Raw genomic sequence first — 22,586 nt, 5'->3', positions numbered from 1 at the left:
CACGTGAGAAAGATAAGCTTTCGTGACGATGCGCAGCAGTGGCCCGTCAACTGTCCTGAGCATCTTTTTAGGCTGGCCTCAGCGAGTCGGTTATATAAAATATCAAGGTGAAAGTCATCATAGCTTGCTTAGTATAGACCCAGCTCCCAACCCAACTTTGAGAATAGATTAACGGCGATATTTTTTTTTTATCGCCCGAAAAGGGTCTCGCGTTAACGCAGCACGTTAACGGCGATAACGGCCCACCACTAATATATATATATATATATATATATATATATATATATATATATATATATATATATATATATATATATATATATATATATATATATATATATATATAATGGTAATTTAAAGTAGTAATGTCAGGAGACCAACATTTCAGTAGTAAATACTAAAAGCTTTTAAATACGAAAAAAAATCATGACTCTTTATTACCACATGTGCTTTTTAAATATTAAAATCATGTTTAAATATAAAAATGCTAACATATTAAACTGAACATGGTCTTCAGGTGTTTCTCAGTAATTAAACATTGCTTCATTGCTTTTAAAGTAATTATTGAATTGAACAGACTGTTGCAGAGCTCTTTCCAGAGCATGTGTACAAATACACACGTGCACAATCAAACACAGCCGTTCATGGTGTTTAAAAACCGCTGCTTTATGTTCTTATTTTTCTCTGATGGACCATCGCAAATGCAGTGTATTGTGGAAATATTAGTCCAAAAAAGCAGGCATGGGTACACATTTTTAAAGTTCATTTGCATTATTTTTAACATCCTGTAGTTTGTAGGATTTGCTAGTTCTAATCTTGCATCTGATCTAGCTTCACAAACACTCCAGTCAGTGCAGTCAAAGCAAACTTTATAAATCCCACTCTGCTTCAACAGTCCATCTTTTAACAGTCCTTAAAACAGGTTGAGCTGATTTTAGTTTCTGCCTGTAGGTCGGTATAAGATGAACCATGCAGTGATCAGAGAGCCCCAAAGCTGCCCCGTGGGACAGAGTGATATACATCTTTTATTGTGGTGTAACAGTGATCCAGTATATTACTGTCTCTGGTGGGACATGTGATGTGCTGCCTGTATTTTGGCAGTTCACGGGAGAGATTTGCTTTATTAAAGTACCTCGTTCTTCGGCCTGATTTTGTTCAAAATGATGTCATATGAGTTCGTTGTTCGATTTCATTTGAACGATATTGGGGCCTTTATTCCTGATGGGTAGGTTTAGGGTAAGGAGCTAGAGATTGCACTGTGTCAATGAATGTCCTCCCAAAGATAGCTATGCAGAGTTGAGTGTGTGTGTGTGTGTGTGTGTGTGTCTCCAGTGAAGCGCAGTGATGGTAATGAGCAGATAAAGTTGAGCTCACAGTCGGTGTGACTGATAACGGCTGATTACTCTCTTGACACAGCACAAGAGAGCGAGAAAACCCAGGAGGAGGAGAGAGAGGAGGGCTGGGAGAAATGACGCTAATGAAAAGAAAAATTAGCCACACTCGTTATTTATGGCCGCTGTATGTAATTGCAGTTTGAGAACGAGATCATCACCAAGCTGGATCATGAGGTGGAAGGCGGCCGAGGAGACGAACAATACAAAATCCTCTTCCAGAAGATGTGAGCGCAAATCACACACACACGCATGTTAATATAATTAATACATGATGCTACATGAACAGAGGAGGAGATAATTGTGACAACAAACAAAACAAAAATCAAAACTCAACCTAATTTGTTTTTAATTTTAAATATTTGTATTCAAATATGTGTGTATAACTGTCCATATTGAATATTTGTGTTATTACCATTAACAAAACAAAATAGGCTTTAACTAAACTAAAATACTATATATATATATATATATATATATATATATATATATATATATATATATATATATATATATATATATATATATATATATATATATATATATATATAGGCTAAGCTAATAGCCAAGGCTACATTTATAATTGAGTGCTAAAATAACTAAAACTAAATAAGCTAAAACTAATAAATACAAATTAATAAAAACTAAAGGGACATATAAAAAACACTTATAAAAATGACAAAAACACACAACTGTAAAATTCAAGTGAAAAAAAAAGTCTAAAAATAAAATCTAAATACTAACAAAAATCATGACGATAAACACCAGTATTTAATTTTAAATATGAATATAAAATGTTTAAAATTATTATTATTAATTTTTTTTTGCATATAATTGTTTCTAGTCTTATTGAGCTTCTTATTTACATTTTTCAGTGCATTTTGTATGAAATGTTTATTTTTACTGGAAATAATTTACTGGAAATATTTTAATGGAACTTACTCTGATTCTCAAATATTTTTTTCTTCCTTTCAATGTAATCTTTGGCAAATGCGCAAATCATTAACCAGTTACATAATGCCTAACTAGTTAAGTCTTTACATTAAAAAGTGAATTTTGCTTCGAAATTTTATTATGGTCATTTATATTGACTTTCGTAAGGAGTTTAGGGACATTTAAGTTAAGTGTCTCTCAAACAGCAGTGTGACTTTCACTATTAATGTATATATGTCTGTGATAGTCTGTTGGAGCACTGCAGGAAGCACAAGTATCTGGCTAAGTCTGGCGAAACCTTCGTAACTCTGGTGGTCCGTCTGTTGGAGAGACTTCTGGACTACAGGACCATAATGCATGACGAGAACAAGGAGAACCGCATGAGCTGCACAGTTAACGTGCTGGTGAGGAGAACATTTCATTTCTCGATGGAGCATTAATGCAGCAAACCCTTGTGTTTCTACAGTGCATCTTCACTTACATAAATGCATCCAGTATTTCCTGACGGAGCACGCTCTAGGTGGAGTGTGTAGGCGTCCTGATGGCGTGGAGTAATTGCATCAGCTCCTTTGTAACTTTATAATTGGCTCAAACTCTTTATACATGCCCACAAGCATTAAAGTTACAGCTTTGTTCAAACGTAGCATCAATGAAGAACGTGAATCTGACAGTACTGCGTATCAAAAATGATCTCTCACTGAAACAATGCTATTAACTCCACGTCGGAAAGCTTGGTTTGTGTGATTGGCTGTACTTTCACTAACATAATAACTAGTTTTACAAATGAACTGAACATGTTTTTTGGTAGACACAAGTGCACAGGGACAGAAGACATCACAGGGGTGGTGATGGATTCTTCTAGAGCCCATTATCTCTGAAACACAGATTTGTAGGTCTTTGTGAACTGAGGTCAGGAAGTGTTTAACAATCTTGTATGTGCCTGTTTCTCTTGCAGAATTTCTACAAGGAGATCGAGAGAGAAGAGATGTACATCAGGTGAGTGCCTTTCTATATATATATATATATATATATATATATATATGTGTGTATGTGTGTGTGTGTGTGTGTGTGTGTGTGCTCTTGTTTTTGTGACATATCAGGGACACAACTCTGTATAAAGACATGGGTTTGACACAGGTATTACAAGGAAAGGGTGACTTATGAGGACATAACCCATGTCCCCATTTTTCAAAATGCTTATAAATCATACAGAATGAGTTTTTTTGAGAAAATAAAAATGCACAAAGTTTCCTGTGAGGGTTAGGGTTAGGGTTAGGGTTGGTGAAGGGCGATAGAATATACAGTTTCTACAGTATAAAAACCATTACGCATATGGGATGTCCCAACTTTTCACAAAAACAAACATGTGTGTGTGTGAGTGTGAGAATTCCAGATGCAGGTCAAGTCGTAATTTTGGAAGAAGGAAAGATAAAGCCTACCATCTTTTCAAATGTTTTTTCAAAGAAAGTTATGCTTTTGTTTAGCTAGGACACACTAAATTAAGCCAAAGTCACAGTAAAGATATTTACAACTGTATTTCAGATACAGTTAATGCTGCTTTTTAGCATTTTTCTTACCAAAACAACTTACCGTATTTTTCGGACTAAAAGTTGCACCTGAGTATAAATCGCATCAGTCCAAAAATACGTCATGATGAGGAAAAAAACATACATAAGTTGCACCAGACTATAAATCGCATTTATTTAGAACCAAGAACCAAGAGAAAACATTACCGCTCTATGTCTTCAGTGAGCGCCCTCTCGTGGCTGTAGACGGTAATGTTTTCTATTGGTTCATTTCTCTTGGTTCATTTCTCTCGGTTCATGTCAAATTAATTTTGATAAATAAGTCGCACCTGACTATAAGTCGCAGGACCAGGCAAACTATGAAAAAAAGTGTGACTTATAGTCTGGAAAATACGGTAAACAAAAAACAAAAAAAAACACAAAGAAAATGACTAGCTACATAGCTAAAATTAAAATAAACACAGTTAAAAAAATATTCAAAACTATAATGAAATGTTTAATGTTGGATGCTTCATGCACTCAGTTGTCACAACTTCAATTATATAATTGGGGGAGGGGCTATCAGACTACCTTGTTGGATGACAAAATAATAAATACATGACACTCGAGTACAGTTTCTGCATCATTTGGGAAACCACGTATGCATTGACGAAGAAAAGTGTGTCTGCGATTCCCTGTGTTTGGAGTCGTGCGTAATGTGAAGCTCTGTAGCTGCTCTGAGCTGGTGGCCTTTGTGAGTTTGTTGTTAAAGCTTTTTTTTTTTTTTTTTTTTTTTTTGTAATGGAGTTTGTGTTCAGATTGTTAATGTCAATGTGTGTGTGTGTGTGTGTGTGTGTGTGTGTGTGTGTGTGTGTAGGTACCTGTATAAGCTGTGTGACCTGCATAAGGAGTGTGATAACTACACCGAGGCCGGATACACACTACTGCTGCACGCTAAACTCCTCAAGGTAACTCCATACACGTTTATCTCACTAGGTATGACTTTTATCTTGGAAGACGTCTCTGGATGTCTCCAGTAAACACTACATTTATTCTTACTCATGTCAATAAAGGAAGGTTCAGAGTACATGTTATAATGATGATCATACACTCGTTCGATGGCAGGATCTACAGTATCTGGTATGATTCAATTGGAAATCTCACTGTTGAAGGCTCAGACAGGAATAATTCATGCACATTTACATTTCTGAGTGCTGATGTTCTACAGAAGGATGTTTTTTTCTCTGCTAAGGTGAACAAGTGTGTGCCGCTTTCACCTGACATTTAGAAAGTCACCTCAAGTGCAGATTTGAGGACAAATCTCTGGTAGAAAGACACTTAAACTTTGGCAAAGACATGATTGCGGAGCTTGCCAGGCTTGAAGTATTAAAATTCATCAGTATTTAGCATAAAACTTATGAAACTTAAGGTATTACATTTAATACCCAAGTATTAAAACTTCTGTAATTAATTCATCCAGAATCACTTAACGTACAGGCGCCCTTTTTGGTTTTTGTATACTTAACTGACAGTGATATTTGCATAATAAATTGCGAGTGAGTCATTTATTTGCATAGAATTTTAACTTTTTTTTATTTGTTTAAAATATAGTTCACCCAAAATTTGCTTAAAATGTACTCACCCTTAGGCCATCCAAGATGTAGATGAGCTTGTTTCTTCATCAGATTTGGAGAAATGTAGAATTCCTTCACTTGCCGTCAATGGGTGCCGTCAGAATGAGAGTCCAAACAAGCACAAAGCATATAGTCATATAGCCAATCTGCATTTCTACGCACATCAGATGCGTTTCATGACAAATGCAAAGCTCTGATGTGCCATTTAATTGGGAGTTAGTCTTGATAATTGGCATTAACTGTTAGTTGAGCAAATGGATTAATATGTATATAGGCTTGCTGTTTAATCACATCTGCGTTCGGGCTCAGCGTGTGTTCTGTAGTGAATCTGGGCTTTACAGAAGTAATTCGACGAGGGAATCGGCTGTCATTGTGAGCGAGGGAACAGCACGTTCTCTCGAACCCACGCAGCTTGTTTTCATAAATAGCTGCCGTCGTTCTGTTTGCTCCTTCGTGCACATACTTACACACACCTTGTGTTTCACACGCTATTCATGCATTCACAAACACAAACACACCTCTCAGTCCTGTTCAGAGACCGCACCAAAACCTGAAGCTTTGCAGCTGATCAGTCCTGTTTTATGGCTGCCTACAGTGATTCAGAATATATTTAGTAAATCTTTAAACATGCCTTCAGGCTATTAACGTGACAATACTTTTACATTTTGTTCTACTATGTAGACCGCTTTGTTACTTATTAAAAACATGTGTTTTCAAAAATGAATATACCTGCTTCGAAAATTGTGTTGTAGAACATTGTAGAACAAAACGTAAAAGTATCCTCAAGTTGTTTACCACAGGCTTTGCTTTACTCATTAATTGAAAAACCCCATAGGGAAATCTGTAAGGAACACGTGGTGAATTAGACTTCAGGATTCTGATGTCATAGTTCCCCCACTCTATTGATGATGATGATGATGATGATGATGACAGAGTGCTGAACAACTTCTCCAACAACCTTCTGGTTAAATGCCCCAGAACCGCTCATGCTGAATAACAAACACGTGGCTCGGATTCTGTTCATCCTCACACTGATGATGCACTTCCTGCGGTGCTTGACCTCCGCTGTTAGCATAGCTCCATGAAAGGTCAATTACGTTCACACTACAGTGAATCAGTCCTGACCGAGCCTTTAGCACAATACAGTAGCTCAGTGTGACAGCCAATCGCAGAGCAGGACAGTCAGCTGACCCGCTCTAGCCAATCAGATCGCTCATTTTCCTGTGTGTGTGTTTTTATTCCACAGTGGCTTTGAACTGAGTAGTCCACAAAACAACCCAAGAGTTCTTAATCTGCACAGTTTCTCCCTGTAATCACTTGTTTACAGGATCAGGCAGCATCTGTAATGAATATTACAGTGTGGCCACATAAATCAGCGTTATCAGATGGGCTCTCCACACCGGCACAGGAATACAGCCAAAACCTTTCAGATTCTCAGCACAACAAAATTAATATCGCCAGCAGCTGCGATCTGAAAGCGGGCCACACTGCTCTATAAGTGTGTGTGTGTGTGTGTGTGTGTGTGTGTGTGCACCTGCATATTGCAGATTTTCATTTATTGTTCAGTGGGGTCACATAATTTTTTGTTTCTTTCATTTGTTTTTTCCCTGTGGTCCACTTATAATGCTTATAATAAAGTTTTTTTTGCACTAAAAACAGTCGGTTTTTCATAACCACTCTCTCTGGAGCTTTGAACATGGGCTTTTTATATCACATTGCTTGAATGTGTCATTCAAACTGTTCAGATGAGACTGAAATCATCAGGGGTATTGTTCTGAAGTAGTATTATCTTCATTACCTCACCTTGACTGGACAAACAGGTGCCTTTAATGTATATATGTGGGCGGTTGTGTTAATGAATTCACATATTGTCACTTTGATGGATGTGTTGCAGCTTTGCGTCTCACTTGCGTGGGAAGGTTTGAGTTTCATTAGGTTTTCATCATATAATAACTTTCTTATTTCAAAAGATGATGGAAAATATAATTATACACGACTCCTTTAAAGTTTCACGTTGAGTCGTGGTTGTATAAATGTATATAGACTCTCAGCAGGTCAGTGGTAGGTTAATGCGCTGTGTTTGAAGAGTGTAATTGTGCTGTTGTTTTGTCAGTGGTCTGAAGAGGCCTGTGCCGCCCACCTGACGCAGAGAGAGGGTTACCAGGCGAGCACTCAGTGTCAACTCAAAGACCAGCTGTACCAGGAGATCATCAATTACTTCGACAAGGGCAAGGTAACGACTGCTAACGATATTTACCTTCACAACACCTGATGTAGTCATGATGACCAGTTATGAACTTCAGGAAGTGTGATTAGTGGAGCTTTTAGCTGTATTGTGTTTCAACTAATAATGAGCTGATGAGATGCAACTCTTCGATGAATTGATTACTAAACAAACAATAATTATTCAGATGTCACAAATGGCCTGCATGAACCTCTTTAGATGCGTCCTGCATCTGTAGTACTGAGAGAATCTGCAGCTGTCTGTGTAACGGACAGGTGACCCGCAGAGAGGAAGATTATTGGCTGCTACATCTCTATTAGTCTGACGGGCTGGACAGAGGAGCCGAGGGGATTTGAGGGTTGTAAGGGGCCATGCCAAGATCTGTTCCCAGCCTTGAGGTCTCTCAGTGGGGGACTCTTAGCGAATCTGCTGCCCTGGACTGGACCCCATTACTGGGCTCAGCAGCTCCAAATCTTGACCCAGTGTGTCAAATAGAGAGAGAACACAAGAGAATCGAACCGGAATGTGTGTGTGTGTGTATGTGTGTGTGTGTGTTTGGAGGAGAGCGGCAGACAGGAGGCTGTCAGTCCTAGAAAGCGAGCTGAGGAGCAGCTCTGGGCCGTAGTTGTTCTGTTCTACACATTTTATTGGAAATTATTCCAGCTTTTCAGAGAGTCTATTTTGAACTAGCTCAGACTGCTGGGACATACCCACATGTCACGACTGAATGTCTCCTGAGAGCTGAGACTGGAAGACGAAGTCTCATAAACTGCTCCTGTTTTTCCCTGCCTGCTCTCTCTGGACTTAATTCAAAGGGAAAACAAGATTATTTGCACTATAGTAACTATAATATAGCATGACCACAATTTGGTTATTTCAGACTCTTTTGTGCTTGTAAATACAGTCAGTGATTGCAATTGATGCAAAAAAGACAATGGTTCTTATGTTTGGAGTAACCAAATTTTAAATCTAGATTCAAAGATGGAGAATTATCAGTGCATAACTGAATGTAAATTTGAGTCTGTTTATCACAGGCTTCAGATGACTGGGAATTCAAGCACATAACGTCATGTGGACTTGGCTTATAATGTAGTTTGTAGTCTTATTTGGTGTTTTAAAAGCCCTTTGTATGGAAAGGGATGCTTCAAAATGTTCTCTTTTGTTTTTCCACAACCGCGTGCGGTTTGAGACGTCGTGAGGCTGTGTAAATAATTCTCATTCTAAGGTGAACTCATTTTTTAGTGCTCTGCAGTCTTGACAGGAAAACTGAGGAAAGTAATTTTCATGCTGAACATGTGGTCCAATCTTACAGTGCAAGTTTCACTTTATGCACCGTACTTGCTTTATTCTTCCTCCGGTCTGAATAACTAATCCATGTCGTCTCCTACAGACTGCAGATACTATTACTGGCAGCTTTCTCAATAATAATGCACTGCAGATATTGATATATAATCACAGTCTCTCTCTCTCTCAGTGCCGCCAGGATGCACTCAGAGTTTCATTTGAAGAAGAATTAGTTATATATCAAACCCTGTGCAGCAAGAGTGTGATGCTAGCTTGGGTTTTTATTTACACCTGGCATTTGAAGTTATAAGTTTGATATGAGAGAATGTCAGAGTCGTGGAATATCCATATTACTGTTTAGAGTTTAGATGAGGTCATGGAAAGTGTGTGTGTGTGTTTTGTCAATTTAAGGCCTTAAAAGGTGATGGCATTAAATGCAAGTCAAATGCAATAAAAATACATTTTGACTTGTTTTCCAGTGCAAATATGAAAACATTTCTTATCTCAAGATACATTCACTTGAGATGCAAAATGAAGATATCAAATCTTGTTTCTTTGAGAAATTGCACAAAATGTTTAAGCTTAATACCTAGAAAAAAAGGTGTACAGTGTAGGGCACAATGCACAGTAAATTTATTTCCTTGTTCTAGTTATTTATTGAAGTATAAAATTCAAAGTAATTAAGATCGGCAGGAAGTTGTGACTCACTGTGTATTCTCCTTAGACCCTCTACATCAGGAGAACACAACACATTGACATATTGCATTCCCTTTCATTGTCTTTATTTAGTCTTAAAAAGTCTAAAATTTACCTTCAAAAAAATTGCATGAAGCCTGATTTAATATTTCACTTTTTTGTTCAAAACAATGCATTAAAAATGCAAGCATTCGTTTCAACATAAATTTCAGAAAGCACCTTTTTTTTTTTTTTTGAGTCAGCTCCCAGCACATTGTTCACAGATGGTTAGAAGGATATCACAGCACTGTGTTTTGACATAATGAGCTCCAAGGATGACGTCTGATTTGATGTGTGTGTCGGTGCTCTGTGTTCAGATGTGGGAAGAGGCCATTATCCTGGGGAAGGAGTTAGCCGAACAGTACGAGAACGAGATGTTTGACTTTGAGCAGCTGAGCGCTTTACTGGTACGTACAAACTTTCTCTCTCAAGCTTTTACAGTGAAACAAACAACTGATGATTCAGTCGTTCAGACTGTCAAAGTTCACCAAAGTAGCTAAACTGGCCTGATATAAATGGGCAGAGTTGAATGATTTTCTGTATTTTGATCATTAGTTCGGTTTGGTTTAATTGCCAACACATTTTGTGGTCTGATTTGATTTGAAATCAACCGTTAGCACCTTTTGCACAATCCTGAACTAAAGTTTGAGACAAACTTTTATTGGATCCCTTCACATATTAATCTCGACCTGTTTTTATAAATGGTTTGCCTCTACAAAAATGTGAATGTGTTTTATTTAAACGTATGTATATACAGTACATATAAATGTATCTGATTGATTTTTTATGTAATATAATTAAAATGTACATATATAGTAATACATACAATAAGTTGAGCTAATCATCAGTGCATTTGTGAAAAAGTACAATTATTTTGCTTAATTATTAATAATAAACAACCCATACTAGCAACGCCCTGGCAACCATCCATAACAAATATGTTGTACAGGAACTGTGTTTTTGTAACGGGGCACTGATGATCTGATCGTCTCTGTGTCTCTCAGAGGAAGCAGGCTCAGTTTTATGAGAACATCGTGAAAGTGATCAGGCCGAAGCCGGACTACTTCGCTGTGGGTTATTATGGGCTGGGCTTCCCCTCGTTCCTGCGGGTGAGAATTCCTCTTCGAATTGTGAATCTTATCATATTGCATATTTGTCTGTTTTTTTGTGTAAATGCATTGCATTGTGAATTCGTCTGATATGTATCGAAAGTCCTGGAAATCAGTTTCTGCTGTCTTTGTGTCAGTGGCCTCTCAGAAACCTGCACTCAAACACATTTTCATGTTCCAGGGCTTGATTTTTATTCAGACTAACAGATTTATTTTCCTTTTGAGATATGAAGGTATATTTCTACCATGCCTTCACCATTATACTTTCCACCTTTTGTGTATTAATTATTTTCACCTTTTTGTCCCAGGCATAGACAATCAATCTCTAAATATAATCATCAATTTCAAATTTCAGTTCTGTTATTAGTATTAGTGTTAGCATTAGTATTGTTATTAGCTTCTTCCCAAATCTATTTCAGTTCCACTTTGCCTGCTCAAAGCCAATGTTTTCAAGGCTGTTAAAAACTATATAAAAACATCGAACTATTTATTAAATATTATTTGTTGAATTCATTAATTGATTTATGTTTTTGATTCAATTCTATTCTTCAGTTTAATTATTCTATTATAATTTGTTTTTAAATTATTTTACTACCAAATTTAATTCAGTTATTATTTATTAAATAAAGGTAGTTATTTAAATTCAGTTCACTTATATTATAAATTTTTAAGTATTATTATTTCAGTCTGTATTCTTTTTTTTACCAAATCTTTTTTTTTTTTTTTTTTTACTTTGCTCATGTTTTTAAGATCACTATTTGTTTTATTTTTTTAATAAAAACCAAAAACAACCTCAATATTTACTAATTATTTATTATATTCATGATTTTTGTTGTTCAATTCAGTTATATTGTTCAATTAATTCCAATTAATATATATATATTTAATATATATATATATAGCTATATATCATGCTTATATGCAGTAGAAATGCAAAGTTGATCAAGTTCAAAGGTCAGACAGAAAAAAAAAACATGAACATATCAATGTTCCGTGGACTTTGTGTGACTGTGGAAGTGTTTGCATTCGTTTATATATATATATATATATATATATATATATATATATATATATATATATATATATAAATCTCTGTCATTCATAATGAAACCGAATAATTCACCTTCCACAGATCATGTGTGTGTTTAAGCCTGTGTTTGTGGCACTGAATTAACTCAGATATATATTTGTAATTCTGTTAATACTCTTCCAGTCGCCTGCAGTCACACGTCTCCCATCAGCCATCCTGGGAACAAAAAATGAATGGGCATCTAACGGCCAGTCGCCTCCTGCTAGTGTTGACATGTTGCTCTGTGGAGAGAAGCTTTGCCTTTTAAAACACAAAACGTCTTGCAATCTCCTCTTTCTCCTTAAAGTGTCACTTCTGTATGCGTGCAGAGTCGTGCGAACACAGCCGGTTTATTCCACCGTGCTTGGAATCACCAGCGACGTGAAAACACCCATCGAGAGCTCAGTCCAATTTGTCACCTTATCGCTCAAAGCAGATTTGAAAACAGCCCTGGGCATATTTCACCTCCAGTTCACATTTCACTAATTGAGCAGCTGTGTGTGTGTGTGTGTGTGTGTGTGTGTGTGTGTGTGTGTGTGTGCACCAGTGCATCTCTCAGCCTGTTTTCAGATCGAATACAAGCATGCTGCTTTCTACTATTGTTAAATATTAAATGTGAGCATGCATTGTTCAGCAATAAACTCTTCAATTCCACACATATTGACAATTTAGTATCCTGTTCCGTCACTCTATCTCTCTCTCGCTGTGATATTTCTCTCTGTGTGTGTGTGTGTGTGTGCGCACCGTGGTCTGGGTGTAGTTGTTCACACAGACGCTGCCAGTGGAAACATATTGACGGAGTTGTAGGTGGGCGCAGATGATTGACAGTGTCTTTATGGGAAAGTGCAATAATCGAGCGTTTCCAGACTGCCAAACGCATCTGAATTACAGATACAGTGGCTATTTTGAGATTTTTAACGTTAAAACTCTTATGAAATTCAGAATGAGCTTCTCTGATGATGAGATGCGTTTTTCTGTGGCATTTTACTTTTATATATCATAAAATCCCTGGATTCATAGATAATGATGATGATAACTGAACAATCTAGATTTGTGTTTCTCAACTGGTTTTCCTTAAGGAATCCCAACATGCTACCAAGGCTTTATTACTGTATTAATATCTTTATAAACTCCCAATTCTAAGAAAAAAGTCAGGATTGCAAGTTTGTAACTCTGAGTTTATATCTCACAATGCTGCCATTTCAAAAAACTGTGGAGTTTGTGTGGACACACGGCCTTGACATTGACAGCAAAGCATTTTGTTTAAATATTTCATAAGTCTATTTATTATCTGAACTGCATGATTACGTAGTTAGTTGCAATTTATTATTTGGCAATGCTAAATCTAAAATGTCTGTGACCCCGAGAACCATAATCATATTTCTATTGGCTGTTTAATGCACTATGATATGATATTTGTTCATTGTTGTTTAACGTTAAGTTCTTGTAGACATGCTTCACTGATAGATGCTCCAGAAAACCTTTATTTATTTATTCATTGTTTTTCCATGTAAACTGCTGCTGTGAATCACATCTGGATTTGTTAGTACCTACAGTATCTGTGGCTTTGTGTATTTGATTTTTTTTTTTTTTTTTTATATATTTCTGTGCATTCATTAAATATGATGTGTTAATTTAATAGTACTGTTTTCAGAAAACGTGATGCTTTGAAATTCACAACATGCTAATAGTATTGATTAGGACGGTGAGCGCAGAGAAGTCATCAAATAAATCAGAAGAGGACTGTTTGCTCTCCAGATGTGAATGTCTGTTGCGGGTGTTTTTCAGAATAAGATGTTCATCTATCGAGGGAAGGAGTATGAGCGGCGGGAGGACTTTGAGGCCAGACTGCTCACTCAGTTCCCCAACGCTGAGAAGATGAAGACCACGACTCCTCCCAGCGAGGACATCAGGAGCTCCTCTGGACAGTGTATCCTCCAGACGCATAAAACTGTGTTTAGTTTGACTTCAGATCTCCAGATTGTTCCTGTTATTGTTTCTTAGTTTGGTTCCACCAGACATTCAGTGTTTCACAGTGAAGCCCATTCTAGAGCTGCCACCAAAGTTCCAGAACAAACCGGTGTCAGAGCAGATCGTCAGGTGAGAGAGCATCTGTCTCTCTGTCTGTCTCTCAATCTCTATGTCTGTTTTTGTTCTGTCTGTCTGTTAGTTACTTGTCTGTCGGTTTATCTTCTGTTATAGTTACGTCTATCAATCTTTCTGCTGTTCTAAAGATGTTCTATCTCTTCTGTTTTTCTGAATCTGTCGTTCTATCTGTCTATCTAGATCACTCTGTTCTATCTTTAGTCTTATTGTAAGATCATTTGTTCATTTGTCTCACATTATTTTCCATCTGTCTGTCTGTTGACCTGTGTGTGTGTGTGTGTGTGTGTGTGTGTGTGTGTGTGTGACGGGTCAGTAAACAGTAGCAGGCAGATCTCTGGGGTTTGTGTGTTTCAGAGCGACTGATTCAAATGGAAATGTGCAGTGAGCAAACCGTGTTTGACCTTACTACACTCCTCTGTGCTTTAATAAATCACACGCACACACACACACACACACCTGCAGCGGAAGCATAATTCTGTTTCAGGTTCAATTCTGTGCCATGGGGTAAACGGCGTTATCACCGATCTTGATAAAGCGTCAGAAGCTGCTTAGCACAGCCAATCAGAGCCGCCAGTGAGCATGAAAAGCAATTAAAACTCACTATTTACCCACAATTCTGAGTAAATAAGCATCGGAGCCAAAGGTCACATTTCTATGAGCTTACAGGAGCGTGCATGTGTAGAGGAGCTTAAGGGGTGGATAACTTCAGTGATTGAACATTAGCCTGATCCTTCATGTCACAGCTGAGGTTAATTTTTGTGTTTCTCGTCTCATGCCCCGGGCTGGATCTCTCTCCCCTGCAGCTGATACATTTGTAAATATTGTAATTGGTTATCTGTGTCTTTTTAAATCCGATTTAAATCTGTTGATAGCCCAGTCCAGAGGCATGACTCGAAGCATGTTGGCGCCGTCATGCTCATATAAGCTGCGTTGCACAAGTCTGACCGAAGCTGGAATATATGTGGATTGGTGAACTGGGAAGGTCAAATGGTCTAAATTCTCACCTTATTCCCTCTCTATCTTTTGCTTTTAATAGAAAAGCAGATATTTTAGCATTCAGGCATAACAGAACAGAGAAAGAGGACACCATGTTTTGGCTGCTCTGTAGACGAGTTTGTGGTTTCTTTGATAAAGTTGGTAGTAGTTTGACTAAAAAGCAGTACGTCTGATCCATTGCAGCTTGTTCTGACCAAGAACCAACAGAAAGAGACTAAATGACTGATATGTAAAGCAACAGAGTAGTTTATGTTCCACTTAAGAATGGGTTTAATTAAAATGCATGAAACGTTTTTTTTTTTTTTTTTCTAGAAAGTTGTTAACCAACCAGTTTTGGCTCCAGTTGTATGGTTAAAACACTGAAAATGTCTCTTTTATGATCTACAGTAGAAAGACATGACATGAGAAGAGTAAATGTTAACTGAATTTTCATTCTTGAGTCAAGTATCCTTTAAAGATCCGTTCATGGGTTCGTTCAGTGACTGTGTAGCAGATGAAAAGTACATGACTTCATGTATTGTTATGCAGTTGTTACTATAGTTTGTGAGCTGCTTCACTGAATCATTTTTCTCAACAGAAGCACCACCGAATTTGGCCTTATTAACTTTTATTATATTTCAAGTGTATACTGGTCTACTGAGAGACTCAAAAGAGAGTCATTTTAAGGGTTTTCTGCTCTAGATCTATTTTCCTTAATTTTGTCAAATCTTTACATTTTCCTGTCCTTCATTTTGTCAGATTGGCAAAAATAAATGAATTATGAGTTTCACTTCCACTGCTAGTCATCAGTCATTTACACTCAGCATCTTGTTCAGACTAAAAACAGCATTACATTCAGTGACAGGCGTATTTGTTCAGTAAATGTGTCCAGTCAATGATATAAAGTTGTGTAGTCGTGTTAGTCAGTCTTGAAATGCACAAAATCTGCAAAGCTGTCAGGGTTTTTTTTTTTTTTTTTTTTTGTGGATAAATTTGCACTTTGTACTTTTTGTGACCAAATTAGCCCAAAATATCAAAGAATGATCAGCATTCAAAGATTCAGTGTTGTCCAGTGTTTCAGTTTCCTCTTTTCAAGCACGTCCTTGAATGGTTCTTGATTGTTGTTCATCATCAAGACCACTTTTAGAAGCATGCTCATGTATCTCCTCTTGACCCAATGCAACCCTCTCAAAACCACGAAACGTTCTGGGAATGAATCATTCACATTTTATTTTTTTCAGCTTTTACACCGTCAATGAAGTCCAGAAATTCCAGTATTCAAGGCCGGTCCGGAAGGGAGAGAAAGATCCGGACAATGAGTTCGCAGTGAGTTTCCTTTTGCTTTTCTGTGACTACAGCGTTTCTACTTTTGTTATTTCACTCGGTGCTTGTGCTCTGCACTTCCTCATTTAGAAGAACTTTTCAAATGACCGAATGTCTAAAAACCTTTTAAGATGGCTTCACGTGGAGGTATTATAGCATACATCAAACCTGAGAACACGGGACCTTTATACTAAAATACAAAGTCTGTCCCACCTCCGTGGCTTCCTCTTACATCTGCTGTTGGTAAACATCCATTAAAATTCAGTAAATGGAGGCTTAAATTGAAGAAGAAGAAAAAAAGCACCACCCAGGAATAAATTGTGGCCACTCTTTACCTAAAATGTTTCCCTTTGCTTAAAGCTTTCATTCTGCTAACTGTTCTCTCTTTCCCATTTTTCCAAAAGAACATGTGGATTGAAAGGACGACTTTCGTAACCGCCTATAAGCTTCCCGGCATCCTGCGCTGGTTTGAAGTGCTGTCCGTCTCAGCGGTGAGTTCAACAGCTTTAGCATCTGCAGTGGTTCATTATATCAGCCATTCTTGATGGTTTGAAGGAAAACGAGCAGCCTTTACCTGTCTCACTTCACCTTGAATGAACTCAGTAGATTCGACCCCGTCTTAACCTCTTCTACAGTCTGAAGTAGAACTAACCTGTTTCACTCTCACCATATTTTAACATGGGCATTTATTAAAGGGTGGAGAAGCTCCAAAATGTCAGTATTGTAGCACCAGTTTGTCCATAAAACATATGGTCTTGGTCTTTCTGATTTAAAAAAAGTTCATTTAAAGAATCTTTTATAGAATTGTTTGTGCAAATTCTTGTATTTTTTGTTCTAAGTAAAATTTTATAAGCTGTTTGTTTTTATTATATTGTATTTATTATATAGCTGAATTTAAGATTCAGTGAAGAATGCATTTAAATACAAGCAAACACATTCAGTAAATTCTTCTAAAGAAAAAGGTACATATTGAGAAAATATGTGAACATTGAGAAGAAGGTAAGAAAGTTCCTAAGTGCAATTTTTTAAAAGTTCTTAAGTTCTCAAAATATTTTCATAAGAAAATCTTATGTAAAGAAGAAAAAGACATTCTTTGGTGTGATTTGATGGTATTTCCAAAGACTTGCTGATCAAGATGAAAAGCTTCAAAAGCTTTTTGTTTTGTATTGTTTTGTTTTGTTTTTGCACTGCATGATGGGAGTTGCTTGACAGGAGTTCAGCACTCAGTGTTCTGTTTTAATGCATTTTGTATTTTAAGTAGATATTTTAAGGAGCTTGTCTCAAGATGTGATCTATTGCAGTAAATTTGCAATGTCTTTCTTGCACTCTCTACACGTCTTTTTGTTGCAAAATTAATCAATTACAGAATTCAGTTCAGCTACAGTATAAACCGCTCTACAGAAGATAATAACATCATTTCTCAGCTGAAGTTAGTTCAGTGTTGATTCAGTTGTGATGATGCAGAGTTCAGAGGGTGACCCTACGCCCTCTTTGTCATTACCCTCAGCAAAACAAGAATAACAAATACTAGTAATAAACTTTATTTTATATAGTGCCTTTAAATAAGCTTCTCAAGGCACTTTATACAGAAAACAGAGGAATAAAAAACATGCAAAGGAAAAACAGTAACCTTTGTTAACCTAAACACATAAACACATTCCTTGATACGGGAAGGGAGTGTATTTCAGAGTCTATTCTGGACAAAGCCAAAACCTGGACATTTTAAGCTGTTTAGAAATAAAAAATGAAAAAGAGGAAGTTTGGTGACCCTAAGAGTTTGAGTCATCTATAAAGCGACTCTACAGAAGACATATCATTACTTCAAGTGTTGTTCTCATCCGATATCATCAGTGCAGTCAAATAAGGAATATTACTGAATATTTCGTTTTTAAACCCCAAAATGAAAATAGACCTGTCTCAATCTTACCACACTGCATTATAGCAGACGTGACCTCCCTCTCTCTCTCTCTCTCTCTCTCTCTCTCTCTCTCTCTCTCTCTCTCTCTCTCTCTGTCTCTCTGTCTCTCTTTGTCTCTCTCTGTCTCTCTGTCTCTCTTTGTCTCTCTCTCACTCTCTCTCTCTGTCTCTCTCTCTCTCTCTCTCTCTCTCTCTCTGTCTCTCTCTCTCTCTCTCTCTCTCTCTCTCTGTCTCTCTCTCTCTCTCTCTCTCTCTCTCTCTCTCTCTCTCTCTCTCTCTCTCTGTCTCTCTTTGTCTCTCTCTCACTCTCTCTCTCTCTCTCTCTCTCTCTCTCTCTCTCTCTCTCTCGATCATGCTATTCTGATCATGTCGTCCTGAATCCGTCCTGCGCTGAGGGAATCGTGGCTGCGTGTGCTGGCACGCTGCATGCAGATATTTGACTGCAGACCGGCTCCAGCATCATGTGATACCCAGACTGCATGCCCTGGTGTTTATCTGTTCTAATTTGCACAGTCTCTTTTTAGCTCTCCTTCTCATCGTCTCTCCACACGCTCAGATGCGATTGTTTTCTCTGATACTTCACGTGTGCTTTCGTTCTCATTAGCCTCGCTGGCACGAGTTTCCAGAGATAGACGCATTGATTTCAGATCCCGTCACAGATGCATTAGGGGAGCCAGATATTGGAAGAGAACATGTTAACCCGTTCATTAGTACTTCAGTAAATGGTTCAGTGTAGGATGTGACACGCAGTTTGACCTGCTCTTGTTGTTTCGCTGCTCATTAGTGGAGTTGCATTGCAGCTTTGGTTGTTGAGTAACAGTATTGTGTAGACAACCAGTTAAAGTAAGAGTCATCATCTGCCGCTTTGCTAGTAAATTTTTGTAAATGCATTCTGCTTGTTTTTTTTTTTTTTATTGTTTTTTTTTAGATCATCCTTTGTTACATAAATATGTTTTTGCTTCTGTGTGCAGGAGGAAATCAGTCCGCTGGAAAATGCTATGGAGACAATGCAACTGACCAATGAGAAAATCAACAACATGGTCCAGCGCCACTTAAGCGACCCCAGCCTTCCCATCAACCCCCTCTCTATGCTCCTCAATGGCATCGTGGACCCAGCTGTCATGGGCGGCTTCACTAATTATGAGAAGGTATGAGATTATTCTGGTAATTATTGCCAAACTGTGTCAAGATTAAACACCGTGAAGCAACAGAAGTTGATTGCATGAACAATTGAAACAATTTTATATTAGGAAAATATTTTATCATGCTCATCAAGGCTGCATTTATGTGATCAAAAATGCAGTAAAATTATGAAATATATTTGCAATTTAAAATAACTGATTTCTATTTGAATATATTTTAAAATGTAATTTTTCCAGTGATACGCAGCTGAATTTCAAATTATTCTTCAAGAATCATTCTAATATGCTGATGTGATGCTCAGGAAACATCTCTTACTATCAGTGTTGAAAACAGTTTTGCTTTGAGTCTAGTTGTGATTTGAAATTGAAATTATAGCATTATAAAAGTTTTTACTGTCCTTGTTGACGATTTTAATGCATCCTTGCTGAATAAAAATATTGATTTATAAATATATATACTGATAGTTGTTGTTTTGTCATCTTTAGGCATTTTTCACTGAGAAATACATCCAGGAACATCCAAATGACCAGGAGAAGATTGAAAAGCTAAAGGATCTGATTGCCTGGCAGGTAATAATACAATCATGCATGTCTAAGCATCAGTGCTGGAGGATATATTGAATATTCATGAGCTATATGTCATTATTTTGCTGGAAATATATTTATATAAAAAATATAAATATATATTATTTATATATAATATAGTTATATATATTTATATATTTATAATAGCAATAATTCCGAGTCACAGAAGTATTGCAGCATTAAGTTTCAGTATTTTAATAGCAGATTTGATTTAAAATTCAGTAGCAACTTGCTGTTAGTATAATATATATATATTTTTTTTATCAATTCAAGTTGTCCTTTCTTCAAAGAATTGATTCAAAAAATCAAAAGCTGTATATAAGTTTTCTCCAAAGTTTTCTGACTAGCATGAGCGATGCGAGATCGGAGTTCTTCAGAAGATCTTAAAGCATCTGTCGTGCTGTATAAATATCCAGTGTGAGGTTTATTTAAAGCAGAGTCTGCTCCACATGTTTGGGTGAAGCAGCACGTGTCTGCTGCTGCAAACTGCCTTTATCATCAAATCGAAACGCTTTTATCTCTCTCTACTCAGTCAGAACAGAGATGATGGTTACAGGGCAGAGCAGCGCATCAACTCCTCCTGCTGTGTATGTGTGTGAGATAGAGATCTACAGAAGATGATCTGAACGCTGATGAAGCTTAATTTACAGCTGTTTAGTGGGAAATGTTTCCCATGCCAATGACAAATACGTTCTTTTCTCTCCGAAAACAACATCTGCTGTGTGTCATTCAGCACAATAACGTCTCTCGCTGACGGCTCTTTTTTCTTTTTCTTTTTTTTTTGTGATGTGCTGTAACTCCTTTACTAAACTGCTTGTTAATCCCCCATTATACTTTATTATCACCAATTCCTGGATTTGATCTTTTTGTCAACTTGTTTTCTTTCAGTTAGCTCAGCTTTTGTCTAGAGATGGAAAACAACCCTGTTTGCTGGATAAACTTGATTCTGTGTCTTGCTGCGTGTCAGTAATGTGTGGGGATTCATGGTTGTCTCATCTTGAGAGAGTTGACAGCAAGTTTTGATGCTTTTGATTAGCAGTCACCTACAAAATACTAATGGGTCATTAAACCGGTGCCTTTCATGTTCAAAAAGATACACCTGGAAGATTTTTAATATTATACAATAGCAAGCATATTATATTACATTAGGTCATATTTTTGGTGCAGTTTGTGAACAATTAATGCATTAGCAATCACATGGTAAAGATAACAGCTATTTATTCTATTTATTTATCTAGATTAATTCAATGATAATGGTAATTTATAAAAACAGATTAATTTATCGTTAGCACTAATACAGAAATGTCTTTGTAAGTGTGTGTTTAGTATGTTTAATGCAGCAGTTATTATAGTTAAAATCATAAGTCATTTTTGTTATTTTTTTACTATATATATTTTTTTTTCAGTTTTTTTCAACATTTCTTATTTAATGTAGTTTAAAGTGATTTACTAAAATAAACAAAAATTAATAAAAAAAACTATATAGACATAAAAAATAAAAACTACAAAAAATAACAAACATTCACAGCAAAATAATAAATTTTAACTCAAATTTAAATTAAATATAAATATTAAATATAAAAATTAAAACCAATTTAAAATATTATTTCATCAACTAAATAAACATTAATAAACTAAAACACCATCTCAGTGATACTAAAATAACACACAGCTAGAAGTTAGAGAAAAACATTCAAAACCAAACAAACATTTTCGATATTCAGTTTAGAAAAATGCTTGTGATGACGGTAAAAGTCATTATTCACACATTAAAGAGAGACGTGATGTGAAGGCTGTTTGATGCTATTTGCTGAATGTATCAATCTTGTTTTTTTACTGTAGCTTTTAATGTTTAGTTTTTTCTCTCGTATTCATGTCAGGTCAGAACATTTGCATGAGGATGAGTTACAGCAGCTGTCATCCTGTCAGAGAATAAAGTATGTCTCATGCTTTATCTTACATTTTAAAGACGTGTTCCTCCACAAAGACGATGACAAGCTGAGTCGCACAAATCAATTGTGGAGAAACGCATGAAACGCAGTTTCAGAAAAGCTCTGTCTTTATTATATAGACAGAGAAATGGTTATGAAATCCTGTTTTCTCAGACACGTGTTGATGCAATCTTAAATGTTCAGTTGTTATAGATTTGTCAGTGTCCAGTGTTTTTTTTTTTTAATGCAATGTGTATCGTTTATGCAATGACAGACAGAGACAGAGTTTGTGTTTGAGCCCAAAGCCACTTTTTCTGTTAGATATGGCGATCGATACACCCCTTGTCCTGAAGGTAGAACTCGATACTCTGTCAAACCGGCTGACACTGAAGTCTTGTGAACAGCGGTGAAGAGGCAGGACAATCCCCCTGCAGATTTCAGCTTTTGATTACATTTGCTTTGTGCCGTTTGGTCTCAGAGCGCCGCTGGGACTAGGTCTGATCTGTGTGAATGTGCTGCTCTCTCGCAGAGCCAGAGCTGTTATTCACACAAATCAGGTGCTTTTGTTTGCTCCGCTTCGTTCATGTCAGCCTGCATCTTTTGCACTGAGAAAAACACTTACCTCAAGCAAGCACAGAAGCTTCAGCTGGTAACGTAGCATGAGGATCTGGTGAGTTTATTGTATGTTAATGACAAGCAATTCATCCAGCGCTGTGTTGATGG

General features: G+C 36.8%; 1 protein-coding gene across 1 annotated transcript in view; it reads left to right on the top strand.

The window, feature by feature from the left end:
• Nucleotides 1–1,532: 1,532 nt before the first annotated feature.
• Nucleotides 1,533–22,586, top strand: part of LOC113079754 (dedicator of cytokinesis protein 1-like) — a gene marked incomplete at its 5' end in the record, with an annotated part of 36,455 nt that continues 15,401 nt past the window's right edge. Inside the window, 13 exons of the mRNA XM_026251959.1 lie at nt 1,533–1,618; nt 2,572–2,728; nt 3,280–3,320; nt 4,707–4,797; nt 7,577–7,696; nt 10,024–10,113; nt 10,711–10,815; nt 13,673–13,814; nt 13,903–13,984; nt 16,207–16,291; nt 16,693–16,779; nt 19,177–19,353; nt 19,834–19,917. Coding sequence (XP_026107744.1) covers nt 1,533–1,618; nt 2,572–2,728; nt 3,280–3,320; nt 4,707–4,797; nt 7,577–7,696; nt 10,024–10,113; nt 10,711–10,815; nt 13,673–13,814; nt 13,903–13,984; nt 16,207–16,291; nt 16,693–16,779; nt 19,177–19,353; nt 19,834–19,917 — 1,347 coding nt within the window. The remainder of the gene's footprint in view (nt 1,619–2,571; nt 2,729–3,279; nt 3,321–4,706; nt 4,798–7,576; nt 7,697–10,023; nt 10,114–10,710; nt 10,816–13,672; nt 13,815–13,902; nt 13,985–16,206; nt 16,292–16,692; nt 16,780–19,176; nt 19,354–19,833; nt 19,918–22,586) is intronic.

This window comes from Carassius auratus, unplaced genomic scaffold, assembly GCF_003368295.1.
Source record: "Carassius auratus strain Wakin unplaced genomic scaffold, ASM336829v1 scaf_tig00029149, whole genome shotgun sequence".
NCBI lineage: Eukaryota > Metazoa > Chordata > Actinopteri > Cypriniformes > Cyprinidae > Carassius > Carassius auratus.
This window is presented reverse-complemented; position numbering and strand designations above follow the sequence as displayed.